Genomic DNA, 25,919 nt, shown 5'->3' on the forward strand with positions numbered 1-25,919 from the left:
AGCGCGTGGACACTGTACCAGTGCAGCCTCCCTGCCAGCGCGTGGCCACTGTATCGGTGCAGCCTCCCTGCCAGCGCGTGGACACTGTACCAATTCAGCCGCCCTGCCAGCGCGTGGACACTGTACCGGTGCAACCTGTTAGCGAGTGGACACTGTACCGGTGCAACCTCTCTGCCAGCGCGTCAACACTGCACGAATGCACCCTCTCTGTCAGCGCGTGGAAGTCTTTGTTGTTGATGCCTTGCCTAACGTCAGCAGGAGGTGCGCACGCAGCCGCTACCTTGGCGGGTTTCTATTGGACCGCGTCGCTCGGCGTTACCAAGGAGACGGTGGCGTTGGTGACAGAGGAACAGAGGCGGGAAGGTGGCGGAGTTGGTGATAAGTCGGGCGGCCGAACAGGAGCAACAATGTCCAGGATACGGCCATTAGACATGAGCAGGAAGCAGTACCAGCAGTTGGCCGATACTCTCTGCAAACTCACCAAGCGCTGTAAGTGAAGAAAGGAGCGCGGGTGCAGAGCTGGACGGAACGGGCTGAGTCGGCAGCGTTGCCAGGTCTGGGCTCGCGGGTGGAACCATAGCTGAAACCATCCATTCCCCTCTATTTTAACATTCCAAATTTCCCTTGTCATTATGTATAAAACATTAAGTACAGCTTTCCCCACGAAGAAAAAATGGAAAGTGTGGCTTAAACTATTTCCTATGAAAAATTTTTATTGCTATTTTTACTTACGTTGTCAGTAATAATATATTTATAGCAAACATCCAATGATTTCATAACAACCGTATTCTACCCGCCTTCATTTTGACCGTGGCATTTGTTTTTATTCATACCTGCTTTTGACAAAGCATCCACTATAATTTGTTCTTGCTAGAAACATTAATGATTTTGAAATTGTGTGGCTGCAACATTAAACACCAACACAGAACTCTTCGATATTTGTCACAGGATCTATCCAAAAAGAAAGACAAAGGATCATTGTCCCTATAAATAAGAGCATCTTCTTTTGTTTACCAGGGTATGTATTAGGTGTGGTCCGCATGGGCTTTAGCAAGTCTTTTGATAGGGTCCGTTCCGGGTAAAGTATTAGCATGGATAGAGGAAGCAAAGAGTGGGGATAAAGGAGTACTATTCTGGCTGGGTGTCAGTGACTAGTGGTGTGCCTCAGGGGTAGGTGGTGGGACTGCAATTGACAATTTATATCGATGATTTGGAGTTGGGGACCACGTGTAGGTTGTCAAAGTTTACGTGTAGGTTGTCAAAGATGACACTAAGAGCAAAGTGTGCAGAAGACTGAAACTTTGTAGAGGAACATTGAGTGAGTGGTTAAAGGTCTGGTAGATGGAATGCAATGTTAATAAATGTGAATTCATCCATTTTGGTAGGAATAACAGTAAAAAGGATTATTACTTGAATGGTAAAATGTTGCAGCATGCTACTGTGCAGAGGGATCTGGGTGTCCTTGTGCAGGAATCACAGAAAGTTGGTCTGCAGGTACATAACATAATAAGGAAGGCAAATGGAATTTTGTCCTTCATTGTGAAGGGATTGAGTTTAAAAACAGAAAGATTATGTTGCAGCTGTACAAGGTACTAGTGAGGCCACACCTGGAGTACTGTGTGCAGTTTTGGTCTCCTTACTTGAGAGAGGATGTTCTGACACTGGAGGGGTTGCAGAGGAGGTTCACTAGTTTGATTCTGGAGTTGAGGGGGGTCATCTTGTGAGAAGAGACTGAGTAGATTGGGATAATATTCATTGGAATTCAGAAGAATATGGGGGGATCTTATAAAAGCATTTAAATTGTGAAGAGAGTAGATAAGGTAGAATTAGAGAGGATGTTTCCACTGATAGGTGAAGCTAGGACAAGGGGGCATAGCCTCAAGATTAGAGGGAGCAGATTTTGGACTGAATTTTTGAGAAGGAACTTCTTCACCCAGAGGGTTGTTAATCTATGGAATCCCTTGCCCAGTGAAGTACTGGTGACGCTATTTCAGGAAACGTTTTTAAAACTAAGGTAGATTTTTTTTGAAAAATAAAGGAATTAAGGGATTCAGTGAGAGCACGGATAAGTGGATCTGAGTCAACGAAAAGATCAACCATAATCTTATTAATGGCGGACCAAGTTCGAAGGGCCAGACAGTCTACTCCTGCTCCTAGTTCTTATGTTCTTCTTGCCAGACTAGTCAAGAAAATAAGAGCTTATTGGATCCAAAACAAAGTGGCACTTTAGATCCAAAATTGGCTGAGAGGTAAGAAGCAGAGGGTGATGGTAGTTGGATGTTTCTGTGACTGCACATTGTTTCCAGTGGGTTTCATTGGATCTTTGTCCTGGGGCCCGTTGAATTTGTGGTGTATATTAATGATTTGGACTAAAATGTAAGGGGAATGAGTGTCAAGTTTGGAGATGACATCAACATTCGTAAGGTGATAAATTGTGAGAAGAATAGGTGTAAACTGCAGGAGGATATCAATGGACTGGCCAGCTGGGTAGAGCAGTAACAAATGGAATTCAATGCAGAAAAGCATGAGATAGTCCACTTGGAGGGCTACCAAGCTCAGGGATTAGGCTATAAATGGTAGGACCCTGGAAAGCACAAAAGATCAGAGGACCTTAGTGTACACATCCACAGATCCCTGAAGGTAACAAGGTAGGTAGATAAGATAATATGGTATATTTAGAGACATAGAGCTGTACAGCACAGAAATTGACCCTTTGTTCCAACTCATCTGCTCCAGTAAGATATCCCAATCTACCCTAGTCTCATTTGCTAGCATTTAGCCCATAGCTCTCTGAAGCCTTCCTATTTATATACCTATCCAAATGCCTTTTAAATGTTGTAATCGTAGCAACCTCCACCACTTCCACCAACAGCTTGTTCCACACATGCACCCCTGCATGAAAAGGTTACCCCTCATATCCTTTTTAAATCTCTCGTCTCACATTATATCCTCTAATTTCAAACTCCCCCCACCAAGGGAAAATATGGTTCCTATTCATCCTATCCATACCCCTCATGATTTTATAAACCTCTATAAGGTCACCACTCAGGCTCTGACGCTCCAGGAACATAAGCTCCAGCCTATTCAGCCTCTCCATTTAACTTAAACCCTCCTGTCCTAGCAACAACCTTGGAAATCTTTTTTGCACATTTAACTACATTCTTCTTCTAGAAGGGCAACCAGAATTGTACATACTATTCTCAAAGTGGCCTCACCAATGTTCTGTACAGCTGTAAGATGAAGTCCCAACTCCTATACTCAGTGTTCTGACCAATGAAACAAATGTACTAAACACCTCCTTTTCTACCCTGTCTACCTGTGATTCCATTTTCAAGGAACTATGCATCTGCACCCCAAGCCTCTGTTCAGCAACATTCCAGGGCCCTACTATAACTGTATAAGTCCTACCTGATTTGCTTTGCCAAGTGCAACACCTCACATTTATCTAAGTTAAATTCTATCTGCCACTTCTCAGCCCATTTGTCCAGCTGATCAAAGTCCTATTGTACTCTGAGGTAACCTCCTTCGCTGTCCACTAAACCACCTGTCATAGTTGGAAATGTGTTGCTGGAAAGGCGCAGCAGGTCAGGCAGCATCCAGGGAACAGGAGAATCGACGTTTCGGGCATAAGCCCTTCCAGAAGAAGGGCTTATGCCCGAAACGTCGATTCTCCTGTTCCCTGGATGCTGCCTGACCTGCTGCGCCTTTCCAGCAACACATTTCCAGCTCTGATCTCCAGCATCTGCAGACCTCACTTTCACCCGTCATAGTTGTTCTGCAAACTTACTAACCATGCCTGCTATATTCACATCGGATCATTTATTTAAATGAGGAAGAGCAATGGACCCAACACCGATTCTTGTGGCATGCTGCTGGTCACAGGCCTTCAGTCCGAAAAGCAACCGTCTACCATCATCCTCTGTCTCCTATCTTCAAGCTAACTATGTATCCAAATGAGCTCCCTCTGAATCGCATGTGATCTGGACTTACTAACTAGACTACCATGCAGAACTTTGTTGAACGCTTTGCTGAAGTCAATATAGCCAACGTTTACCAGTCTGCCTTCATCAATTTTCTTTATCATCTCTTCAAAAAGCTCAATCAAGTTAATGAAACACGATTTCCCACATACAAAGCCACGTTGACCATCCCTAATCAAACCTCGCCTTTCCAAATGCATGTAAATCCTGTCCCTCAGAATCCCCTCCAACAACTGACTCATCATTGATGTAAGACTCACCTGTCTATAGTTCCCTGGCATTCCCTTATAGCCTTTCTTAAGTATTGGCATCACATTAGCCAACCTCTGGTCTTCTGGCACCTCATCTGTGGCCGTTGATGATACAGACATCTCAGCAAGGGGCCTAGCAATCTCCCCTAACTTCCCACAAAAGTCTGGGAAATACCTGATCAGGTCTTGCGGATTTATCTATCTTTATACATTTTAAAACCTCCAACATCTTGTCTTCTGCAATATGAACTGTTTTCAAGACATTGCTATTTATTTCCCCAAGTTTCCTAGCTTCCATTTCCTTCTCCACTGTAAATACTGACGCGAAATATTCATTTAGTATCTTGCCCATTTTCTGTGGATCCACAGGTAGACAGCCACGTTGATCTTTAATGGGCCCAATTCTCTCACTAGTTACTCTATTGCCCTTAATGTATTAATGGAATCTCTTTGGATTCTCCTTAACTCTATTTACCAAAGCTATCTCATGTCCCCTTTTTGCCCTCCTGATTTCTTTCTTAAGTATACTCCTCTAGGGATTTGTGATTGAAGATCTGTGTCCAGTGTGGTCCCACAGGGGTTAGTGTTGGGGCCCTTGCTGTTTGAGGTTTATATAAAGTGATTTAGACTTGAATGTAGGAGGATTGATCAACAAAATAAAAAATACAAAAATTGGTGGAATGGTAAATAGTGAGCCTTAGATTGCAGGAGGATACAGACAGGGTGCTCAGATTGGCTGATGAGTGGCAAATGGAATTCAATCTGGATAAGTGTGAGGTGATGGACATGGACAGGACAAACAATGCAAGGAAATGCATTCCTCACGAAGGGCTTATGCCCAAACTTTCAACTCTCCTGCTTCTCGATGCTGCCTGGCGTGCTGTGCTTTTCTAGTGCCAAGTTTTTTGACTCTGACTTTCCAGCACCTGCAGTCCTCAGTTTCTCCAAGGAAATACATGATGAACGGTAGGTCCCTGGGAAGCCCCAAGGATCAGAGGAACATTGGTGTGCATAGTCGCTTATGGTAACAGGGCAGGTGGATAAAGTGACTAAGGTGGCATATGGGACACTTGACTTAGAGTTTAAGAGCAGAGAGGCTATTCTCACGTTTTTATTAGTTGAGGCATGGAATACTGCTATGTGAAAGTTATGCTGGAACTGTATAAAGCACTAATTAGGTCACAACTGAAGTACTGTGTGCAGTTCTAGCCATCACATAACAACAGGAAGGATGGGTTTCATTAGAGAGGTTGCAGCCTGGTCTGCAGGGTCTGAGCTATAAGGAAAGATTGGATAGGCTGGGATTCATTTCTTCAGAGTAGTGACGGTTGAGAGGGGACCTAATTGAAACATACAAGACTATGATAAGCATAGATAGGGTGGATAGGGAGGCATTATTTTCTAGTTCTAGTGGTGTCTGTAACCAGTGGGCATAGATTTAATGTAAGAATTAGAAAGCTAAGAGAAAACTCGAGAATTTCTTTCTTTGGATGTCCAATGCACCACCAATTTTCATGACATCTGCAATTTTACTGACCATACCTCCTATGTTCACATCCAAATCATTTATGTAAATGACAGAAAGCGTTGGACCAGCACCGATCCTTGCGGCACACCGCTGGTCACAGGCCTTCAGTCCAAAAAGCAATCCTCCACCCTTTATCTCATATTTTCAGACTAATTTTCTACCCAGATAGCTGGTTCTCCCTGTATTCCATGAGATCTAACCAGGCTAAGCTGTCTACCATGTGGAACCTTGTTGAGCACGTTCCTGAAGTCCATATAGACAACATCCCCTGTTCTGCTTTCATCAATCATTTTTGTAACTTCTTCAAAACACTCAATTAAGCTAGTGAGACAATTTTCCGTGCTCAAGACCATGTTGACTATCCCTTATCAGTCCTTGCCTTTCCACATACATATAAATCCTGTCCCTCAGAATCTCCTCCAACAACTTAAGCACCACTGATGTGAGACTCACCGGTCTATAGTTCCTTACCGCCTTTCTTAAATAATGGTACCAGGTTAGCCAACCTTCAGTATTCTGTCACCTCACCTGTGGCTATCGATGATACAAATATCTCAGCAAGCGGTGCAGCAATCTCTTCCCTAGATTCCCACAGAGTTGTAGAGTACACCTGATCAGGTCCTGGGTTTTATCCACGTTTATGCATTTTAATTTGTCCAGCACCACCTCCTGTAACATGGACACCTTCCAAGGTTTCACTATTTATTTCTCCAGGTTCTGCAGTTTCTATATCTTGCTCCACAGTAAGCATTGATGTAAAATGCTGTTTAGTATCTCGCCCATCTCCTGCAGTTCCACATAGGTGGCCTTGTTATCTTTAAGGGGTCCTATTCTCTCCCTAGTTACTCTTTTGTCCTTAGTGTATTTGTAGAATCTCTTTGGCTTCTGTTTTATCCTATTTGCCAATGCTATCTCATGTCCTTTTTTTGCTCTCCTGATTTTCCTCTTGAGTATGCCCCTACTGCCTTTATACTGTTCAACGAATTAGTTCCATCTCAGCTGTCTGTACCTTTTTCTTGACCAGCGCCTCAATTTTTCTAGTTATTCAGTGTTCCTTACATCTGCCAGCCTTGCCCTTCACAGGAACATATTGTCTCTGGACTCTCGTTAAAGCATTGCACCACAGATCTGAAAAAAAATCCATAATGTTCCTCATGTACTATCTCAGTTCTTTTACTTCTACTGGTTGTTCCAGCATCCTTGATGAGGCCAATATTTTTCAACCAGCCAGGTAACTCGCTGAGGTAAATTCAATTTCTTCTATAAGGTTAATTATGTTAATTCAACTACAACATCTCCATTTACTAAGTCACTCTTTAATCCAATTTTAGATAATGTCTTAATGTACCAATTATAAATGCCAATTAGCATTTTCTCCTTCAGTTACCTCTTAGGACGACAAATTGTATCATCAACTAGTATCAGCAACTGATTTGCTCCAGTGTCTCTCAATATCTTTATTGGTTTACCTCTTTTCTGAACTAAAATATTCAGAACCTCCAAAGGTTACTTATAATTCATCAATAATTAAGGAAGAACTCTCTTGGTTGTTCTGTGTCATCCCTCCCTCCTTAATAGATTCTAAGGGAGGATACTCCCTTTGAATTACAGTTGCAGTTTTTAACATCCATTTCCTTTCCGAATGCAACATTGTCCCAGGGTTTCATTGGCATTCCTACAACTGCAATTCATCTTGTTTAACTCCCAGTATTGGGCTTAGTATGTATAGTCTCATTATCACTAGAATTTTCTTGATAACTGTTTTAGTTTCTAGCCTTTCTCTTTTGCTTTGTCATCCATCAGTTGCTTCCTAAAACTAATATCTTTTCCCTCTGCAGATTTTATCTTCCTCCAATTTCCATGTGGATTTCCATTATGACCTTTTCCACACATGTAACTTTTCAGTTTGAAATATCTTGGGTATCTGCCAGAATTGCTTTCCTCGGATCTTTACTCTTGTTGCTTGCCTAATAATTTTTAATGTTTACAAGAAAATTATTTTGAAATTTTTCCATATTAATGATTTATCTCACATTCCCCAACATTTTTTCTCACTTCAGTGATCAAAACCACTGATCTCGTACCATTTTCTTTCTCTTGTAAATCCTGCAAATGTCTGATGAGGTTTAGGCACAAATTCTTAAGCATTTAGAATTTTTTTTAAGAGATTACATTGTCTGTAGGTTGTAACTCTGACAAATTGGCATACACCTTTTAGCTGTACATATCAAAACGGTCTAACATTAAAGTCTAAGCATCTTTGGAAAATTCATCTTTGCAGCTGCCTTTTCAGATAACATGAAATATTTTCTGACTTTATCATCTGTATATTTAAGCACTATATGTTGAATTCTAGCTAAATCAAATCTCTCATTGAAATCAGAATCATCCTCTGAGTTACTATTTATTCTTTCTTTGATTATTCTAGGCTTTCGATCTCACCAAGTGTAGCTTCAATCACAGATTTCAAATAATCCACTGTTCTACTCCCAGAAAATTCTTAGAAACATACAAAGCATTTTAAAGCTAATCCTTGCAATAAACTACATTCAGTACTTTTTAAGATGTTTACTACCTCCACATACGTTTTATTTTAAAAGCGATGCAAATTCCGCAAAGATTCAAAGAAACCTATGCTGCAAAAGTCCCTGCTTTGGTCTCATCCTAGCTAATAGTAAAACTGGACAATTCAGATTTCAGAATGAAACCAAACTAGTTTGATGGATCGTTTTTTTTTCAGTTGTCACTATGGTGGTTGATCACTGAACATGTTTACATAAGGCTGCAAAGATTCATTGACAAAAGAACAAGTTTACTCCACCAATGAAAAATCATGATCTATGTAAATAGCAAAACTAAGTTTCAGTGTTTTCTCCAGCAATATCAGATACTCAACCCAAAAGCATCACTTATCTCAACTCATTAATTATTACTTAACTATTATCAATTGTTATTCTCAGACTGCTGATGTCCACCTTTGCTGGTATGAACCTTTTAAAATTCTGATGGCCTAAATCTCTTTTCAGTTCTGACAACTTGAAATTTGCATACAAACTGTCATAGCTTGGAGGATTTACAAACTAAAACTACTAGGGCAAAGTTACCTTCTAAACTGAAAACTTGATTCTTCTGAACGGAAGTTGAAACTAATCTAGTAGACTCTCATCTACTTTTTCCCTGTCTGCTGTAAACTGAGCAGTATAAATGTTTCATCAACTGAAACTACAGATGTCACATGCCTTCTTGGAAGATGTCTTTAGTTCATTTTTCAGAAAGACTTTCTGACATCTTAAAAGATCTGTTAGCTCCGCATAACTGAAACCACACATCTGCGTCTTTTCTAAAATTCCATGTTCCCAAACGATAATAACTTACATTAAATGCACTTCATCACATAGCTGACAGAAACTTGCTATGTGTAACATCTTTCCAATGACATTGTGACTGGAGATGGAGGATTCTTAGGTGCATTTCCATTTGTAATATCAATGAAGCAGAACTTGTGAAATTTTATGAGAGAGACTTCACAATAAGATCTGCTTTTAGGCTATCCCTCACCTATAATTCTGAACCAAGAAGTACTGATAATGATGGGTATTTGAAAAAAAGAGGAGTAAGTAGCAATTTCCATTCAATCTCAGTTGGTAAATTAAGTTACATAGAAATCTAACTAATCTTGCTGCTAAAGATCAGTAGAACTTTTAGTAATATAGCTATGTACTATTTCACATCTTAATTGAAAAGCATTTTTCTGTCCATATATTGCAGTCAACAGACATGAGGTGCAGTGTTTAATGAAAGTCTTCAGTACGCTTGTTGCCACTTTTCCTGAGCAACGGATTGCAGTCGGACTGGATCGAAACAAGTTCAGGAATGTTCTGCACACTACATTTGGATTGACTGATGATATGATCACAGACAGAGGTTAGAGTTATAATATGTTCCATATGTGATAACTTTTCATGAAATGTAAATCTGTGGATTCAGAAGCACAATGTGGAGCCATTGTAAAATTGTGCATGTGTGCTGATATGCTAAGCTGTATGCATTAAGCTTCAAATAGAGTCATAGATATGTACAGTACGGAAGCAGACCCTTAGGTCCAACTCGTCCATGCCAACCAAATATCCCAACCAAATTTAGTCCCATTTGCCAGCACTTGGCCCATATCCCTCTAAACCCTTCCTATTCATATACCCATCCAGATACCTGTTAAATGTTGCAATTGTACCAGCCTCCACCACTTCCTCTGGCAACTCATTCCATGGATGCACCACCCTCTGCATGAAAAAGTTGCCCCTTAGTTCTTTTTTATATCTTTCCCCTCTCACCATAAACCTATGCCCTCTAGATCTGGACTCGCCCACCTCAGGGAAAAGACCATGTCTGTTTATCCTATCCTTGCGCCTCATGATTTTGTAAACCTCTATCAGGTCACCCCTCAGCTCCGATGCTCCAGAGAAAACAGCTCCAGCCTATTCAGCCTCTCCCAATAGCTCAAATCTTCCAACCCTGGCAACATCCTTGTAAATCTTTTCTAAACCCTTTCAAGTTTCACAATATCCTTCTGATAGGAAGGAGACCAGAATTGCATGCAATATTTCAACAGTGGCCTAACCAATGTCTTGTACAGCCGCATCATGACCTCCTAACTCCTGTACTCAATACTCCGACCAATAAAGGAAAGCATACTAAATGCCTTCTTCACTATCCTATCTACCTGCAACTCCACTTTCAAGGAGCTGTGAACCTGCACTCCAAGGTCTCTTTGTTCAGCAACATTCCAGAGGACCTTAACATTAAGTGTATAAGTCCTGCTAAGATTTGCTTTCCCAAAATGCAGCACCTCGCATTTATCTAAATTAAACTCTGTCTGCCACTCCTCAGTCCATTGGCCCATCTGATCAAGATCCCGTTGTAATCTGGGGTAACCTTCTTCATGGTCCACTCCACCTCCAATTTTGGTGTCACCTGCAAACTTGCTAACTCTCTCCTATCTTTATATCCAAATCATAAATGATGAAAAGTAGTGGACCCAACACCGAAACTTCTGGCACTCCACTGGTCACAGGCTTCCAGTCTGAAAAATAACCCTCCACCACCAACCTCTGTCTTCTACCTTTAATCCAGTTCTTTATCCAAATGGCTAGTTCTCCCTGTATTCCATGAGATCTGACCTTGCTAACCAGTCTCCCATGGGGAACCTTGTTTGATCGCCTTACTGACATAAGTCCATATAGATCGCATCTACCGCTCTGCCCTTATCAATCCTCTTTGTTACTTCTTCAAAAAAACTCAATCAAGTTTTTGAGACATGATTTCCCATGCACAAAGCAATGTTGATTATCAATTCTTGCCTTTCCGAATACGTGTAAATCCTGTCCCTCAGAATTCCCTTCAACAACCTGCCCACCACCGACGTCAGGCTCACCGGTCTATAGTTCGCTGCCTTGTCCTTACCACCTTTCTTAAATAATGGTACCAAAATTAGCCAACCTCCAATCTTCTGGCACCTCACCTGTGACTATCGATGGTACAAAAAATATCTCAGCAAGAGGCCCAGCAATTACTTCCCTGCCTTCCCATAGATTTCTAGGGTACACCTGATCAGGTCCTAGTATGTTATCCACCTTTATGCGTTTCAAGGCATCCAGCATTTCCTCCTCCATAATGTGGACATTTTTCAAGATGTCACCATTTATTTCCCCACATTCGATATCTGCCATGTCCTGCTCCACAGTAAACATTGATGCAAAATACTCATTTAGTATCTCCACCCCTCCCCCATCTCCTGCAGCACCACACAAAGGCCGCCTTGTTGATCTTTGAGGAGCCCTATTCGCTCCCTAGTTATCCTTTTATTCTTAATATATTTGTATAAACCCTTTGGATTTTGCTTAACCCTATTTGCCAAAGCTATCTCATGTCCCATTTTTGCCCTCCTAATTTCGCTCTTAACCATTGCTGTTTGAATTCATGTATCACTGGACATCGGAGTTCCTTTTGGCAAAATTAACAAACAGTGAAATTCGCAACTAATCTTGGAATAAGTGAATAAGCGCCTATCCCTATTTCAAACAAGTATGTTGTTTTGGAAATTGTAGGAAGTGATGGATTCTCAAGAGAAAGTAGCATGAACAGCCAAGTTTCTGGTATTGAGACTGGCTCTAATGCAATGTGGGGTACATCGGGTTCCAAGAGATCGGTTGTGTTTGGGAACTCTTTAGTCCAAGGTACAGACACGTTTCTGTGGCCAGCAGCGAAAAATCAGAGTGGTGTGTTGCTTCCCTGGTGCCAGGATCAAGAATGTCTCAGAGAGGGTGCAGAATGTTCTCAACGGGGAGAGGGGCCAGCAGGAGGTCATTGTACACATTGGAACCAATGACATAGGAAGGGAAAAGGTTGAGATTCTGAAGGGAGATTACAGAGAGTCAGGCAGTAATTCAAAAGGGAGGTCCTCGAGTAGTAATATCTGGATTACTCCCGGTGCTACGAGCTATTGAGGGCAGGAATAGGACGATAGAGCAGATGAATGCCTGGCTGAGGAGCTGGTGTGTGGCAGAAGGATTCACATTTTTGGATCATTGGAAGCTCCTTTGGAGTAGAAGTGACCTGTACAAGAAGGATGGATTGCACCTAAATTGGAAGAGGACTAACATACTGGCAGAGAGCTGCTCAGGAGGATTTAAACTAGTAAGGTTGGGGTGGAGGGGGGAGGTGGAGGAAAGAGATCAATCTAAGATTGGTACAGTTGAGAACAGAAGCGAGACAAACAGTCAGGGCAGGCAGGGACAAAGCAGAGAACAACATAGGACTGATAAATTAAACTCCATTTATTTCAATGCAAGGGGCCTAACAGGGAAGGCAAATTAACTCAGGGCATGGTAAGGAACATGGGGCTGGGATATCATAGCAATTACACAAACATGGGTCAGGGATGGACAGTACTGGCAGCTTAACGTTCCAGGATACAAATGCTACAGGAAGGATAGAAAGGGAGGCAAGAGAGGAGGAGGAGTGGCGTTTTTGGTAAGGGATAACATTATAGCTGTACTGAGGGAGGATATTCCTGGAAATACATCAAGGGAAGTTATTTTGGGTGGAAAGGGATGATCACCTTATTGGGATTGTATTATAGACCCCCTAATAGTCAGAGGGAAATTGACAAACAAATTTGTAAGGAGATTTCAGTTGTCTGGAAGAATAATAAGGTAGTTATGGTAGGGGATCCTTACTTTCCAAACATAGACTGGGACTGCCATAGTGTTAAGGGTTTAGATGGAGAGGAATTTGTTAAGTGTATACAAGAAAATTTTCTGATTCAGAATGTGGATGTACCTGCTAGAGAAGGTGAAAAACTTGACCTACTCTTGGGAAATAAGGCAGGGTAGGTGACTGAAGTGTCAGTGGGGGAGTACTTTGGGACCAGCGACCATAATTCTATTTGATCTAAAAGTTGAAGTTCTAAATTGGAGAAAGGCAAATTTTGACAGTATTAGGCAATAACTTTCAAAAGCCGGTTGGGAGCAGACGTTCACAGTTAAAAGGACAGCTGGAAAATGGGAAGCCTTCAGAAATGAGATAACAAGAATCCAGAGAAAGTATATTCCTGTTAGGGTGAAAGGAAAGTCTGATATGTATAGGGAATGCTGGATGACGAAAGAAATTGAAGTTTGATTACGAAAAAGAAAGAAGCATAAGTCAGGTATAGACAGGATAGATCGAGTGAATCCTTAGATTCCAGAAATCCATTCCAGAAATCCAAGAACTGGCTCAACGGTAGAAGACAGAGGGTGGTGGTGGAGGGTTGCTTTTCAGACTGGAAGCCTGTAACCAGTGGAGTGCCACAAGGATCGGTGTTGGGTCCACTACTTTTCATCATTTATATAAGTAGTAAGGTCCTAGGGAGTGTTGCTGAACAAAGATACCTTGGAGTGCAGGTTTATAGCTCCTTGAAAGTGGAGTTGCAGGTAGAACGGATAGTGAAGAAGGTGTTTGGTATGCTTTCCTTTATTGGTCAGAATATTGAGTACAGGAGTTGGGAGGTCATGATGCGGCTGTACAGGGCATTGGTTAGGCCACTGTTGGAATATTGCGTGCAATTCTGGTCTCCTTCCTATCAGAAAGATGTTGTAAAACTTGAAAGGGTTTAGAAAAGATTTACAAGGATGTTGCCAGGGTTGGAGGATTTGAACTATAGGAAGAGATTGAATAGGCTGGAGTGTCAGAGGCTGAGGGGTGACTGTATAGAGACTTATAAAATCATGAGGGACGTGGATTGGATAAATAGACAAAGTCTTTTCCCTGGGGTGGGGGAATCCAGAACTAGAGGGCATAGGTTTCGGATGAGAGGGGAAAGATATAAAAGAGACCCAAGGGGCAAATTTTTCACGCAGAGGATGGTACATGTATGGAATGAACTACCAGAGAAGGTGGTGGAGATTAGTACAATTGCAACATTTAAAAGGCTTCTGGATCGGTATATGAAAGGAAGGGTATATGAATATGGGCTGGGTGCTGGCAGGTGGGACTAGGTTTGGTTCGGATAGCTGATTGGCTTGGACGAGTTGGACCGAAGGGTTTGTTTCCGTGCTGTACATCTCTATGACTCTGTGACTCTAAATACATCCTTACTGTCTTTATACTCTTCTAAGGATTCACTCAATCTCTTCTGACTATATCTGACATATGCTTCCTTTGTTTTTTTAACCAAAACCTCTTTTTCTCTAATCACCCAGTATTCCCTACACCTACTAGCCTTTCCTTTCACCCCAACAGGAATATACTGTCTATGGACTCTCGTAATCTCATTTTTGAAAGTTTCCCATTTTCCAGCTGTCCTTTTACCCTGCAAACATCTGCACCCAATCAGCTTTTAAAAGTTCTTGCCTAATACAGTCAAAATTGGCCTTCCTCCAATTTAGAACTTCAACTTTTAGATCTGGTCTATCCTCTTCCATCACTATTTTAAAACTAATAGAATCATGGTCTCTGGTCCCAAAGTGCTCCCCCACTGACACCTCAGTCACCTGCCATGCCTTATTTCCTAAGAGTAGGTCAAGTTTTGCACCTTCTTTAGTAGGTATATCCACATACTAATCAGAAAGTTTTCTTGTGCACACTTAACAAATTCCTCTCCATTTAAACCCTATTTACACTATAGCAGTCCCAGTCTCTGTTTGGAAAGTTAAAATCCCCTACCAAAACCACACTATATTTCCAACAGATAACTGAGCTCTTCTTACAAATTTGTTTGTCAATTTCCCTCTGACTATTTGCGGGGTCTATAATACAATCCCAATGAGGTGATCTTCCCTTTCTTATTTCTCAGGTCCACCCAAGTAGCTTCCCTTGATGTATTTCCAGGAATATCCTCTCTCAGTACAGCTGTAATGCTACCCCTAATCAAAATCGCCCCATCTATCTTGCATCCCTTTCTATCCTTCCTATATCATTTATGTCCTGGGACATTAAGCTGCCAGTCCTGTCCATCCCTGTGTCACGTTTCTGTAATTGCTATGATGTCCTAGTCCCATGTTCCTAACCATGCCCTGAGTTCATCTGCCTTCCCTGTTAGGCCTCTTGCATTGAAATAAATGGAGCTTATCAGTCCTACATTGTTCTCTGCTTTGTCCCTGCCTGCCCTGACTGTTTGACTCGCTTCTTTTCTCAACTGTACCCAGTCTCAGATTGATCTCTTTCCTCAGTACATCCCTGGGTCGCACCCCTACCACCTTACTAGTTTAAACCCTTCCGAGCAGCTTTAGCAGATCTCCCTGCCAGTATATTAGTTCCCTTCCAATTTAGGTGCAATCCATCCTTCTTGTACAGGTCACTTCTACCCCAAAGGAGCTTCCAATGATCAAAAAATGTGAATCCTTCTCCCACACACCAGCTCCTCAGCCATGCATTCATCTTCTCTATCGTCCTGTTCCTATCCTCATTAACTCGTAGCACTGGGAGTAATCCAGATATTACTACCCATGAGGACTTCCTTTTTAAATTCCTAACTTTCTATATTGTCCCTTCAGAATATCATCTTTTTCCCTTCCTATGTCGTTAATACCAATATGTACAATGACCTCCTGCTGGTCCCTCTCCCCCATGAGGACATTCTGCACCTTCTCTGAGACATCCTTGATCCTGGCATCAGGGAGGCAACACTCCATTCTGATTTTTTGCTGCTGGCCCCTGTCTGTATCTCTGACTAGAGAATCCCCCAACACAATCGAGTGTTTGGAACCCAATGTACCTCTCATTACATTAGAGCCAGTCTTGATACCAGAAACTTGGCTGTTCGTGCTACATTCCCCTGAAAGTCCATCACCCCCTATATCTCCCAAAACCGCATACTTGTTTGAAATCGGGATAGCCACAAGACTCCTATACTATCTGCCTACCTTTCCTACCTTTCTTTGAGTTGACCCATCTACCTGACTGTAACTGTGGCTTTTCGCCCTTTCTATAACTACCATCCATCACACTCCCTCGCTCTTGTAAGTTCCTCTTTGCCTCTAACTGTTGCTCTAGCCGATCCATTCGGTCTGACAAGATTCGCAACCAACAACATTTATGCAGATATAATCCACAGTAACCAAGTACGTGGATGAGGGTAGAGCAGTGGATGTAGTATACATGGATTTTAGTAAGGCATTTGATAAGGTTCCCCATGGTAGGCTTATGCGGAAAGTCAGGAGGCATGGGATAGAGGGAAATTTGGCCAATTGGATAGAAAACTGGCTAACCGGCCAAAGTCAGAGAGTGGTGGTAGATGGTAAATATTCAGCCTGGAGCCCAGTTACAAGTGGAGTTCCGCAGGGATCAGTTCTGGGTCCTCTGCTGTTTGTAATTTTTATTAATGACTTGGATGAGGGAGTCGAAATTTGCAGTAAATTTGCAGATGATACGAAGATTGGTGGAATTGTGGATAGTGAGGAGGGCTGTTGTCGGCTGCAGGAACGGCGAAGGATGAGGGGTGACTTGATAGAGGTTTATAAGATGATCAGAGGAATAGATAGAGTAGACGGTCAGAAACTTTTTCCCCGGGTACAACAGAGTGTTACAAGGGGACATAAATTTAATGTGAAAGGTGGAAGGTATAGGGGAGATGTCTGGGGTGGGCTCTTTACCCAGAGAGTGGTGGGGGCATGGAATGCGCTGCCTGTGGGAGTGGTAGAGTCAGAATCTTTGGTGACCTTTAAGCGGCAATTGGATATGTACATGGATGGGTGCTAAAGCTAGGACAAATGTTCGGCACAACATCGTGGACTGAAGGGCCTGTTCTGTGCTGTATTGTTCTATGTTCTAGTAACCCTTAAACTCTCCCAAAACTCCCACATCCCACAAGAAAAGCATATCACTTTACTAAAGACCATTTTTCTCCTTCCAATCTACAGACCCGGAAATTAGCATCGTTTTATAACTCTGCAGAACATTGCTCCAGGCTAACTTTATACTTATAGCTTATATTTTTTAAATTTAATCCAGAGACAGATCCCAATAAAAACATATAATCAAGAAATACTAGGTACATTTTTAAAACATCAATACAAGCCAGTGGCTTCATCAGTTCTTCATTTACATTAAAGTTTTGGAAGTTAAATTTAAAATACTTCCAGTCAAATCTAAAGCATTGCATGTGTATTTTTATACACTTCACTTTATATCATGCTGTAGTCATGTGGCAGAGGAGGCATCTTCATTCAGCTTGCCTTTAATATTGTTCACAGTTCCATCAATAGCAATACTATTGCCGTTTCCAAGGCTAAAAAGAGATTTTGCTTCGTTGTTATCTAAATGTATAAACTGAAATTGAGAAGTACGTCTCATAAATGAGATACGGTGTAAGATTTTCCTTGGGCTTATGTGACCCACTGCCATCGAATTGGGGCTCAAAAGCTCATGCTGTCTGTGTATGATGATTTTCACTGTTGATTTTTATATTTTGGCTAATTAATGTCCTGAGGATAGATTGGCCATTCAATTAGATGGATGGTTGGGTCTTGAAGCTGAGGGTAGGCCACAGGAGACATTTCAGCATTAAAACATCAGGATGCTCTGGCAGTCAGGTAAGAGAAGGGTCTCCTAAAACAAAAGAAACTGTCCAACTTTAAAATGAAAAAGTGACCTGCTTCTGGACCTTTACTTGGAGTACACACATCCTAGGGTGACTTGTAGTTGCTACTTAAATCCAAGTAAAGAGGGAAGCAAGTTTTCAAGTTATCGGAACTGAAAAGAGGTTTGGCCATAAGACTTTTAAAAGGTTCATACCAGCAAACTTGGACAGATGTCATAAAACTATCTGAGCAGTCTAAGAATAACATTTGAAAAGAATCAGTTAAGCACCCCAGTGAGTGAATGTCAGGAGGGGCACCAGAAACCCCAGAGCAATGCTAGTACGTGATTATTTGGAGGCAGTGCTTAATATGCAAAGCACACATCAATAAGCAATCCATTTGTTTTAACAAATAATTCTAAGCAGTTCTTAGATCAGCTGCTCCTGACAAGTGTAGAAATCCCAATTGCGACTTTCGCTTCCTTTGCAAGTGCCATTTGATAACACCGTTGATGACTCCTTTTATCATTTTGCTGATGTTCAAAAATAGACTGAAACTGTAGTAATTGATCAGTTTGAATTCACCTGGCATTTTGTTAAGAAGACGTGGCTGGTCAGGTTTCCACATTGCTGGGTAGATGCAAATATTGCAGCTGTATTGGAACAGCTTGGCAAGGGTAATGGCTAGTTCGGGTGCACAAGTCTTTGTATTACTGCTGGAATGGTTTCACGATCCATAACTTTTGCAGTATCCAGTGAAATAAACCTCTTGGTACCATGTGTTGGTTTAAGACTGACATCTGTGACAATGGGAACCTTGAGAGGAGGCCAAGGTGGATCATCCACTCGGCATTTTTGTCTGAGGTTGGAAGAAATACTCCAGACTTGTTTTTTGTGCTGGGCTTTCCCATATTGAAGATGTGGATGTTTGTGAAGTCTCGACCCCCTGTTTATTCTTTAATTGTCCATTACCATTCTCAACTGGATGTGGCAGAACTGCAGAAGTTGGATCTGATACATTCGTTATTGGGAGCACTTAGACCTGTCCATTATATGCTGCTTCCATATAAGTAGCTCCTGTGTTGTAGCTCCATTAGCGTGATACCTCATTTTTATCTAGTGCGTTCTTGCCATAAGTTCCTGCGGTTTTCATTGAACCAGACTTCATCTCCTGGCTTGAAGATCATTGTGGAATCAAGGATGTCCTGTTTCATGAGATTGCAGATTGTGATTGAATACAATTCTATTGCTGCTGCTGACCACCCACAGTGCCTCATGGATGCCTAATTTTGAGTTACCAGATCTTTTTGAAGTCTGACCAATTTTTCACTCAAGATTGTGCCACACAAAACATGGTTGGTATCCCCAATGTGAAGACAGGATTTGGTCTTCACAATGACTCTGCAGTTGTCACTTCTACTAATGCTGTCATGGATGGACACATTGTCACGCAGATTTTCTCTCTTGTTGGTTTGCTCATCTCTGTTACAGACATAGTTCTGCAGTGATGGCTTAAAGATTGGCCACTTCAGTCAGTAGTGGTGCAATTGAACTATTCTTGGAGAAGGACATTGAAGACCCGCATCCAGGTAGCCCTTTCCACCCTTAGTGCTTCCTCCAGGTAGTGTTCAATATTAAAGAGTACTGAGAAAGGGAAGAGGAGATGGGGGTTGGGGAGGAGCGAAAGTAGAAATAAACAACTCATTTACTTGCCTGTTTGACACGATACCCTGAGACTTCATTGGGTCTGGAGTTAGTGTTGAGAAACTGCCAGGCATATCCTTGCCAACTGTATACCATTGTGTTACCACCTCTTGTAGGGCTGCCCTGCCCAGTTGGACAGGGTACATTCAGGGATGGTGTTGATGTCTGGGACAAGGCATACAAGTTATAATTCTGTGAATATGGTTAAGGCAGGCTGTTGTTGACTAGTATGTAGGATAGCTCTCCCAATTTTGGTGCAATCTGCAGGGATTCATTAGGAGCACTTATCAGAGTCAACAGGGCTGTATTTGTCATTATTTGTTTTATTCACCTGTGGGACTGGGTATTTTTGGCTAGCCAGCATTTATTGCTCTTCCAAGTTGCTCTTGAGAAGGTGGTGGTGAGCTGCCTTCCTCAATTGCTGCTCCCCATGCACTATAGGTCAATCCACAATGCACTTGAGGGATTTCCAGGATTTTGACCTAGTGACAATGAAGGAATAGTGATTTAAGTCTAGATTGTGAGTGGCTTGGAGAGGAACTTGCAGATGGTGCATTCTCATTTATCTGCTGACCCTGTCCTTCTAGATGGAAATGGTTGTGGGTTTGGAAGGTACTGTCTAAGGATCTCGTGATTTTTTTTAGTGCACCTTGTAAATAGTACACATTGCTGCTACTGTCGGTGGTGGAGAATATCATGCCAGTCAAGCAGGCTGTCTTGTCCTTAATGGTGTCAAGTTTCTTGAGTGTTTTTGGAACTGCACCAATCTAGGCAAATCGTGAGTCTTCCATCACACACCTGACTTATGCCTTGTAGATAGATGATGGACAGGTTTTGGAGAAGTAGGAAGTGAGTTACTTGCCGCAATATTTCTAGTGTCTGACCTGCTCTTACTATCACTCTGGCAAGTCCAGTTGAATTTCTGGTCAATGGTAATCCCAAAAATTTTGATAGGGATTCAGTGATGGTAAGACCATCGAATGTTAAGGGGCAATGGTGAGATTATTGTCTCTTAATGGAGATGGTCATTGCCTGGAAATTGTGTGATGCAAATGTTCCTTGCCATTTGTCAAACCAAGCCTGGATATTGTCCAGATCTTGTTACATTTGAACATGGACTTGTCAAAATCTGAAGACTTGTGAATGTCACTAAACATTTTGTAATTGTTGGCCAACATCCTCACTTCTGACCTTGTGATGGAGGGAAAGTCTTGATGAAGTAACTGAAGATAATTGTGCCTGAGACACTACCCTGAAGAATGCCAACAGTGATATCTTGGAGCTGAGATAACTGACATCCAACAACCACAAACATCTTCCTTTTGTGGAGTATGATTCCAACGAGTGGAGAGTTTGCCTCCAGTATCTATTGTTTCTGGTTTTGCTAGGACTCCTTGATGCCCCACTTGCTTGATTGAATGTGTTATCAACAGTGCTATCAGTTTACTGATGATTGAGAATAGATTAGTGGGTGGTAATGGGTCAGGTTGGATTTGTCCTTATTTTCCTGTTGCTGAAATGATGCTATGTTTTCCATTTGGTTTTATTTCTTTAGACCTTGTAGGGATTTGATAAAACTGAGAGGTCAGTTAAGAGTTGTTGTGGGTCTGGAGTCATATATTGGTCATTTCAGGTCAGGATGATAGATTTCCTTCCTTAAAGGATAGTAGTTAAATGTAGGGTTTTATGACAACTGATAATAAATACGTGATTGCTGTTAGGCTATTTTTAAAAATTAGGTAAAAACAATGACTGCAGATGCTGGAAATCAGATTTTGCATTAGTGGTGCTGGAAGAGCACAGCAGTTCAGGCAGCATCTGAGATTCAAGAGTGTATTTAGTTAAAATTTCTCAAGCCTCCCTCCTAAGATTTGAATAATCTGTCCCCAGATTATTAAACTGGAATCATACATTACTAGTCCAGCAACATTACCAATACACCACTATTGGACGAATGCCAATTAGAAATCTGCTTGTGGGAGAATTGCTGATGTGGTCCCACTGTTCCATTATTGGTTGGTGTGTGTTTGGAAGCCAGATAGGGTCTTGATGTTGAAGCTTTCCTTCCCCATCAATTCTTCCCCCATTTCCCAATTAAAATTTGCCCAAAGTGCCTTTCTGCAAAGTGAAAAACTGTTCCAATTTACCTTTGAACATACACTGTAGCAGGCAATCAAAGATATAGTTGTTTGGTAACTGGATGCTTACATTATCATATGAAGTATTTACCTGACATACTATGTATTAGTCTGTGCATCGATTTTATATTTTTTGTTGATGAGCTAGGGTAAGTGTATGAATTATTAGGAGGCATTCCAAAAGTCTATTTCAGGCCTGAAATGTAAACTCAATAATTTTAAGTAAACATTAAATATTAATGAGAGTTTGGTTTTCCTTTTCTTTCTCAGTTTTTCGTGTATTTGACAGAGACAATGATAGCTTTGTCAACATGAGGGAATGGATTGAAGGATTATCAATAATTCTCCGTGGGACTTTGGATGAAAAAATTAAATGTAGGATGATTTATACATTTATTGAATTGTATAAAATGCATGTATATGCTTAGTTGACAATTAATACAGTCTAAAGTTATTTCTTCATTTACTTTAATTCAGTCTGTTTTGAAGTTTTTGATCTGAATGGAGATGGCTTCATTTCACGCGAGGAGATGTTTCACATGCTCAAAAGTAGCCTAATCAAACAACCAACAGAAGAAGATCCTGATGAGGGAGTTAAAGACCTGGTAGAGATAGCACTGAAAAAGATGGTGAGAAAATGACATAAATAATCCAACATGATGTTTTTTGCATTTATTTTTCATCTAAAGAGTAACCTCCATGCAATACGATTCTATCAGCTGTTCCCTTAGAGCAGAGAACATAAATAAGGGATATTTCCATCTCCGGGCTTTGGACAAGAATGAGAAAATGATATCAGTGAAGCCTGTGTCTCTTCATGCGTTTATAAAACATGTAAAAGAGACAATGTTTTCATGATTTTCTATAAATATACTGTTTAAAATGTGTAGGAAATGCTCATGAGGAAGATGAACACCTCACGAAATAAATAAAATACTTGTTTCACGCAAAGTGGAAAAGGAAGAGGAATCATTGTGATTTTGTTCTTCCAAAAATAAATCTTTTGTTGCTTTATTACAAAAAAAATCTGAAAGCACTTGCACAATTATTTGCATTACCATTCCACAATGTGAAGCTATACAAGCATTAGGATGTGTCTATGTGATCTTTGACAGTGAGGCAAATGCAGTTAATATTGTGTTTTTTAATAAATTATACTGGGAATGTTACTTTTTTTTGTAGCTGTGCGAACCATATCTTCAATGGAGAGCGTGAAGTGAAAAAGGCTAGTATTTATAGAGTTCCTTTTCACCAAGACAGTACTTTTGAAGTCCAGTCACTATTGTAATGTAGAAAATAGTTCAACCAATTTTCTCACCGCGATTCCCTCAAAACAACAATGTGACAATGACTGTTTAATCTGAATTTGAATTGATTCAGGTGTGACTATTGGCCAGGAAATGGGAATAATTGCTCTACTCTTTCCAAAAATTGAGCCATAGAGATGTACAGTATGGAAACACATCCTTCCGTCCAACTTGTCCTTGCTGACTAGATATTCTACATTAATCCAGTCCCATTTGTCAGCATTTGGCCCATATCCCTCTTAAACCCTTCCTGTTCATAGACCCATCTAGATGCCTTTTAAATGTTGTATTGTACCAGCCTCCACCATATATGCACCACCCTCTGTGTGAACAAGTTGTCCTTTAAATCCCTTTTAAGTCTTTTTCCTCTCAGCTTAAACCAATGCCCTCTAGCTTTGGAAGAAATCAGGAATCGTCCAGGATATTCTATGGGATCTTTTATATTCACTTAGAAAGCGGAAGAGGTTCAGTTTAATATTTAGTTTGAAAGACAGCAGGCTGAATCTTGCATCTTTTTGGCTAAGTTAGGTTGGATTTTTTTGATGGCTGTTTGCTGCAAGTCACAGTGAGTTTCTTGCCATGTCTTACCAAATTTGCCTCATCAACTACCTACTCCACCCCTCTGACATCTATCATATCCTATTCTGGCCCCATCTTAGCAGGCACTTTTCCCAGGGCAGTGTACCACTCAGTGGCTATCTGCTGAAAGAGCGACATCCAATGCACTGACCATGCCAGTGAGTCTTTAAAAAGCCACTAAAGCTTGTAGTTCAAGCTTGAACATTTTCCCTATATATTTGCTGTTCATTAAAGTGAAGGATGTTGGTGCTCAACAGTAAAATACATTACCGTTCTAAGAAATATAAGGGGTCCATTTTCCTGGCAACCTTTCTTCTTTTCCCACATAACCTTGATGAAAGAAGCATGTGTTTTCTCACGTTTTTATAAGTTTTCCACCCATGTTATGGAGAACCCATACAAAGTCTCATACAAATATCAGCAACAAGAATTTGCAGATTACTTATGCTCTACATTCTGTTTTTGAGGATTGAGAGGTGATCTCATTGAAATCTATTAAACACTAAAAGGAATAGGCAGAGTAAATACAGGGAAGCGGTGTCCCCTGCTTGGAGAAGCTAGAACAGGGGGCATATGTAAAAATAAGGAGGATGCCACTTACAAGTTCACTGATGACATCACCATGGTCGAATCTCAGATGGCAACAAAACAGACCACAGACAGACGATGGAAGACCTGGAAAAATGGTACACTGAGAACAGCCTAGCTCTCCATGCCGGCAAAACCAAAGAACTCATTATTGACTTTTGGTGAATGTTACTCGTGCCCCCCCTACACATTAACAGCACAAAGGTAGAACAAGTGGAAAGTATCAAGCTCCTGGGTGTGGTCAACAACAACAAGCTTTCTTGGACTCTTCATGTGGACACACTGGTTACAAAAGCCCAACTACGTCTCTTCTTCCACAGGCAGCTGAGAGAATTTGGCATGATGGTGAATACCCTTGCCAATATTCATTGGTACGCCATCGAGAGCATTCTGTCTGGATATATAACTACCTGGTGTAGAAACTGTACCATTCAAGATCGGAGATGGTTACAGAGAGTGGTGAACTCGGCCCGGGCAATCACAAAGGCCAACCTCCCATCTATAGAATCCATCTCCCAGGCCCACTGTCAAGGAAAGGCCGCCAATATTCTCGAAGATCCATCTCAACCTGGCAATGTTTTTCTACAACCTCTACCATCGGGGAGAAGGTACAGAAGTCTGAACACACGCATCAGCCGGTTTCAAAACAGTTTCTACCCAACTGGACTCTCAAACTCTTAGCATTCGCCTGTACTTGTGTTTTTGTTTTGCCGTTGTTTAACTATTATTTCCTTATCTATGCAATCTAACTGTGTGATCTGCCTGTACTGCTCGCAAGACAAAACATTTCACTGTGCCTCGGTACACGTGACAATGAATTCAATTCAATTCAACAGAGATGAGTTTTTTTTACTGAGACAGTTGTGAACCTTTGGAATTCTCCACCAGAGGGCTGTGGAAGCTCAGTCTTTCAATATGTTAAAGGTAGAGTCATGGAGATGTACAGCACAGAAACACCCAACGTTTTGGTCCAACTCGTCTGTGCCAAGCTTTCTGATTACCAATGGTGCAAAGGGTTATGGGAACAGTGTGAGAAAAGGGCTTTGAAGTGTTCGGTCAGCACGTTCGAAGCAGGCTCAATGGGCTAAATGGCTCTTAGTTCCTATAAATAGCAAAGCAAGTTAACTGATGAAACATCCATTATTTTTTGTCATCGAGTCAATAAGTGTGGCACTGGAAAAGCATAGCACGTCAGGCAACATCTGAAGAGCAGGAGAATTGATGTTTCGGACATAAGCCCTTCATCAGGAACGTGGAGTGTGGGGAAGGGTAATGAGAGATGGACAGGAGGGTGGGGGTGAGGTAGCTGGGAAGGCGATAGGTACATGCAGGAGGTGGTGATGGTGATAGGTTGGAGGGAAGAGTGGAATGGATAGGTGGGACGGAAGATTGACAGATCGGACAGTTCAAGAGGCTGGTGCTGAGTTGGAGGGTTGGATATAAGATGAAGTGCAGGAGGGGAGATGAGGGGACTTTGATGCCATGTGGTTGGAGGGTCCCAAGGCAGAAGATGAGGCATTCTTCCTCCAGGCATTGGGTGGCTTTGATTTGGCGATGGAGGAGGCCCAGGACTTGCGTGTTCTTGGCAGAGTGGGAGGGGGAATTGAAGTGGTCAGCCAGAGGGCAGTGGGGTTGTTTGGTGTGTGTATGTTCCAGAGATGTTACCTGAAAGCGAGTTGGCCTTCTGTCTCCCCAGTGTAGAGGAGACCACATCGGGGCAGTGGACACAGTAGATGAGGTGTTTTTTCTTCAACCACATAGTCCTTAGTTGAAATTACAGTTTCTACAG

At 41.6% G+C, this 25,919-nt stretch overlaps 1 protein-coding gene across 2 annotated transcripts in view; it reads left to right on the top strand.

Moving 5' to 3' along the window:
• Nucleotides 1-275: 275 nt before the first annotated feature.
• efcab1 (EF-hand calcium binding domain 1) overlaps nucleotides 276-25,919 on the top strand; it is a 32,100-nt gene continuing 6,456 nt past the window's right edge. The window contains exons 1-4 of one of the 2 annotated variants that reach the window (XM_043691023.1): nucleotides 276-489; nucleotides 9,528-9,683; nucleotides 21,927-22,031; nucleotides 22,134-22,285. In XM_043691023.1, the coding sequence (XP_043546958.1) occupies nucleotides 408-489; nucleotides 9,528-9,683; nucleotides 21,927-22,031; nucleotides 22,134-22,285 (495 nt within the window). In that variant the 5' untranslated portion in view covers nucleotides 276-407. The remainder of the gene's footprint in view (nucleotides 490-9,527; nucleotides 9,684-21,926; nucleotides 22,032-22,133; nucleotides 22,286-25,919) is intronic. The other variant, XM_043691022.1, reaches the window with a different exon arrangement.

The sequence above is a fragment of the Chiloscyllium plagiosum genome, chromosome 5 (assembly GCF_004010195.1).
Source record: "Chiloscyllium plagiosum isolate BGI_BamShark_2017 chromosome 5, ASM401019v2, whole genome shotgun sequence".
Taxonomy (NCBI): domain Eukaryota; kingdom Metazoa; phylum Chordata; class Chondrichthyes; order Orectolobiformes; family Hemiscylliidae; genus Chiloscyllium; species Chiloscyllium plagiosum.